At 31.0% G+C, this 5,267-nt stretch overlaps 1 protein-coding gene across 1 annotated transcript; it reads right to left on the bottom strand.

Annotated features, from left to right (window-relative positions):
* Positions 1–4,316: 4,316 nt before the first annotated feature.
* Positions 4,317–4,664, bottom strand: LOC105623981 (zinc finger and BTB domain-containing protein 22-like). The gene has a single exon (XM_012205350.1). It carries the CDS (start codon positions 4,662–4,664, stop codon positions 4,317–4,319), a length of 348 nt encoding a protein of 115 aa, XP_012060740.1.
* Between the last annotated feature and the right edge of the window lie 603 nt (positions 4,665–5,267).

Genomic DNA, 5,267 nt, shown 5'->3' with positions numbered 1-5,267 from the left:
AACTACTACTCCCTCCTCCTCTCTCTCTCTCTCTCTCTCTCTCTCTCTCTCTCTCTCTCTCTCTCTCTCTCTCAATCGCTCACTCGCTCGTTCTCGCGAGTCAACGTACGCAAACTACAGAAGCATTAGGCGGCTAAATAACGCAACAAAAACACCGAATGTGCGTATAGCAAGTCATGCCGCAAGTCAGGGCGATTATCACACACAGATTTCTTTTTTTGACAAATAGATTCCGTTTGCGTACGCTTGGTTCTACGTCGCGACGTCTGTTTTTTTTTCTAAATTATATATATTTTCAAAATATTCTTTATGATCGTTATTTATTTATTTATTATTGCCATTAATCCTTTTGTGTGATAATCTGTATTATGCTATGTATTGCATTTTTACAACAAAAATGTATCTCTAAAATAAGTTTGATATTATATCTACATCGGGGATAGACAAACGATCATCAGAGTCTTCGACTTAATATCTTTTTATTTATTATATCTTACAAGTTTTGTTGACTATAATATTTCATGCTTATTTTAAACATTTTTATTTTGTCCAGCATTTATTAAGAAAGAAATTCGGTATCTATTTGTTACATTTTTAACATTTGATCGAATTCAAATATAAAAATATCCCGTTTTTATTACGTTTTAAAATACGTAATACGTATTTTAAATATTTCTTTCATATTACAATCGTAAATTTTGTCCATCTTCGATTTAAGATATTATTACTTTTAATACAGATATTATTGCTGCATGCATTTAATTTTTAATTACCTACGTTCTCATTTATATAATGCGCATAGTAATAATAATAATATTAAAAGATTATTATAATGATCACATAATAGATAGTATCGATCGTGAACTATCTAATTACTTCAAAATTTTGCAAAAGAATCACGCATTAGCGGTTAATTCGTAAAAAAATTCGAAGATTGACGTTCATACACATAAATTATCGAATAATAATAAAATGTAGCAGAGAGGGAAGTTAGTGTGCAAGGTCATATTTAAATATTAACCAATTCTGGATCAAAATATGCGTGTTTATTTTTGCTGCAGTTACATAATGTATGCAAAGATATGTATATTCGCGTGTATACATAAATTTTAAGTCTCTATACGCATATATCTGACAAAGAGAGCTCATTACATGCATCGCATGTCATAGACTCTCTCTTATATATAGACTATTACATATGTATATACGTGTACATATAATATATATTATTATTTATATATTATGTATAATATTATTATATATACATACAATATATACATACACATATACAATATATATATACACACACGCGCGCGTGGATGTGTGTGTGTGTGTGTGTGTGTGTGTGTGTGTGTGTGTGTGTGTGTGTGTGTGTTCAGACTATTCGTTTCGTTGGCACTCTCTGCTATTTACTCTCTTACATTCTAGAAATATAGGCATATTCTTATCACTATCTGTTGTCGCATTCAATGTGTAGTGGAAATACACAGCATACATTTTTCTATTCCACGTTTTCAAAGTAGTTTTTCATTCGTATATGTTATAGATGCATTAGCATTTTGCACGTTCGACAATCACAGTTATTTCTGATTATAAATAATAACTTTAATTCTTTCAAATAAATTCTTTTCATTATAAAATAGACCAGAAATAGATGAGCAATATTATACAAATATATATTATACAAGACATCTCAAAGAAATGCATTCGTATTTTATTTGTAAAATTAATAAAAAAATTTAGTAAAATAAATTCTCGTTTGACACATATTTTCTATAGATATCCTATACGGATTTAGTCCTCAACATAGATATGATAGACTTAATACTATGTTTAATGACAGAAATATAGTTTAAGTTCAAACATTACTCATAATCAGTCTGCCATTATTGACAATAAAAATTGTTTGAACAAAAAATCATTATGGCAGTGGATCAGTCTATAAACATTAACATAAAATTTGCTCTGAGACTGCTATTAACAAACATACAACTTATAGAAATTTGATTACAAAAATTAATCGATTTGTTTACATAAATCTCATGTAAGAGTAATTCATAAAATATAATAATTTATAAAATATTTAACTATGTACATACATAATACATATATTATATATACAAGGTGCGTCAAAATCCGGACAAATCGGACAATTTCTTCAAACAAAATGTTTTTAATGAAAAATTAAATATTAAAAAAAATCCTTTCACATGGCATTTGAAGGATCTCTGCAGAGCAACTATTCGATATACCCCCATTAGCTTGAATGACGGCCTGTATTCTCTCAGTCTGAAGTCGTTCGCACACTGTAATGTAGCCACTGTCCATGTTGTCTCAATAACGGCATCCTTAATGACGTCATATTGGGATGCCGAGATCGAGATTGTTTGGTATCCTTTCAATTATGCTCCACGTAGTAGTCCAAGGGATTTAAATTTGGGCTGTTGAGAGGCCAGAATGGGAGCCGAGGCGAGCAACTCAGCTTGTCCTGGCAACCTCAGAGAGCGTATTTTTAATGTGTACGAAGGAATTTGTATCAAAGATCCTCTTCGGCAATTCGACGCATTGTTGGCTGGCTTACACCAACAATCAATGCTAATTTTCGCAACGATTGCTCTGGGTCATCCGAAATCAGCGCTTGAGCCTTTTGAATGACTGCGGGGGTCCTCGCGATGCGTCCTTTCGAGTAACTCTTCCTCGCTGGCATACTGGAACCTTCGTTGGACTGTTTTAAAGCCATATATTTTGCCACAACGTCATAAATGATTGATCCAAAGAATCGAATTATTTTCGTTGCTGAGCGCCCAGCGCAAAGACCTTCGATAATCGCGGCTCTTCAATTACTCCGCACTTGATTTCAACATCACATTTTGAGACTATTTACTAGAAGCTTTCAGGCTTTCTTGAAATGCCAACAATTTCTGAAGACAATATAGCGAAAATTTAAATTGAATTTGTTCGGATTTTGGTGCGCATCCTGTATGTCTATAAGATTTCAAAACTAAACATGTTACATTTGAACATGTTACATACATAAAAATTATTGGCTTTAATAATCTTATTGGTATTGAATCTTACAATTATGGAATAATTTGTTAATTATATTATAGTAATTTAATTAGATATTATAATTATTACATTCGCAAAATCGCAAACCTGACTAATTAGAACAACTAAAAAGGCATCTCGTTTACTAGTGGTAACTTTGTTATTGTTTTGCAAAAATACAAATTAAATTCAAGAGTTTTATCTTAACCCATTAAGGACCGCTGGTCGATTTTTCGATAAAAAGAAATAAGTCAACTTTTTATATCGCTTTAGACCAATGATCGCAAAATCAACCATCTCTCCTCCCTTGTCTAAATAACCAATCCTAGGATAAAAATTTGTGGCAAGCAGGCACCTTAAGGGCATAGTAGCTTGCCATTAAAAGGATTTTAAATTTTGAGAAAAAAAAATTTGTCTTGGTCTTCAATGGATTAATAAGAGTTTCTTGTACCTATTTCTTGCAAGTTGACAGTTGAGATTAAAATTATTTAAACTGATATGTTAATGTTTCTTTTGATACATCAGGTATCTTGTGTGGGTATGTGTGTAATTTCTATCTAATGTCTTATTTCTATCTTATTCTTTGGGAGACTTCATAATTACGTACCAAAATTGTTCCATCAGTTGTTCGCTCGTTCGTGTGACATCACTTTAGATAACTTTGCTATATACATACACGTCAAATATATTCTTAGTTCAAAGCTGCTTGTATGATAAAATATTTAATATTATATTTAGATCATATAATTTTTTTCTCAATTAATAAATAAATAATTCAATAAAATGAAAATCTACTAACAAGCTTAACTGTGCGTTTTCTTTCATACAATCGATATAAATCAGCTAAAAATATCAGTTATATCTGTGAATTATTAGTTAATTCTACATTTGTTTATATTTAGTATTTAGATTTTCTAAATGTTTATTGTCTACGATTAATCACAAAATGATGTTCACATATAACAGAAACGAACAGAGCGCTACTTCTTTTTCTAAAAATCTAAAGAAATTAACAAAATTAGAATTAATGTTAAGTCTAGAAAATGTTCATTTGAGACATTCACAAATACTTTTGTGAATTATTCAATAAAAAAGAATTAGACTTTGAAAATTCCAAAAACTTCAACTTTTTAACTTGCACATTTTAAATTCAATTAAAATTAAATGCGTTAAATTCAATTTGAACTACGCGCGTGAGAGATTTTCAAAGATTATTAAAACTTTCAGAATGTATTCTCCTCGCATAACATTCAATGGCACCAAATGGTCTAAGATTTTTTATGAGTTCTCATATGTAATAACAAATTATGCTTATGTTTGGACTTCTTATGGCAGATAGGACATTCGAATTGTGGCTCCACACCGCACTCAAATTTCATATGTCTATTTAACGAGTGCGGTCTCGTGTAGGCATTACCGCAACGTTGACAATAGTAATAGGAATCGCGATTACTCGCGGTTACCTGGTTGCTGCTGACTTCTGTCAATGGTTGACCATTTTGAATTTTCTTAGTGGCGATATTATCGGGACAAACACTTATTTGATTTTCGGTTGTTGTTGTTCTTGTTGTTGTCTCTTTCGTCAACTGGTTTTCCGCCATCAGACGTAGATACATTGTTTGATACTGATAGTACCATTCGATGGCGTCACCTGGCGAGTGCTTGCGTTCTAGAAAACACACAAGAGAATCAATAAAACTTTATCAGAATTATTGCGTCCTTTTGCCATAGGGATTGGCGATCACACTTTAGTCTAGAAGGATTTATTTATTACGGGATTACGACAAAGACACGGACATACACAGCATGATTTGAGTTACACGTAGCCATTCACCATAAAAGCGACTGTAAACAAGGCATCCTTGATCGGATTTTTCAGGATTACAGGATCTCTTTTTCATAAAAGGAGGGAGAAAACTTGTTCTCATTTCCCTGAAACGTGTTTTCGATATATTTAATATATGTAGACAAAATTACATTTTGTTTGCGTTAAAAATATTTTTAGTCTATTGCATTATTTGCACTAAAAATGCTAATGGAAACTATAGTTTCATTGCATTTGGTTGAGTCTATAATAAGGACATGTAATTAAAAAAATATAATTAACTTAAATATAATCATTTAGTTAATTTATAGAATGTTTATAGCGAGATCAATATAAATAAAGTTAATGAATATTATGTATATATATATATATATATATATATATATATATATAT

The sequence above is a fragment of the Atta cephalotes genome (genome assembly GCF_000143395.1).
Source record: "Atta cephalotes unplaced genomic scaffold scaffold00070, whole genome shotgun sequence".
NCBI classification, from domain to species: domain Eukaryota; kingdom Metazoa; phylum Arthropoda; class Insecta; order Hymenoptera; family Formicidae; genus Atta; species Atta cephalotes.
The sequence above is the reverse complement of the archived record's forward strand: the minus strand, read 5'-3'. Positions and strand labels throughout refer to the sequence as shown.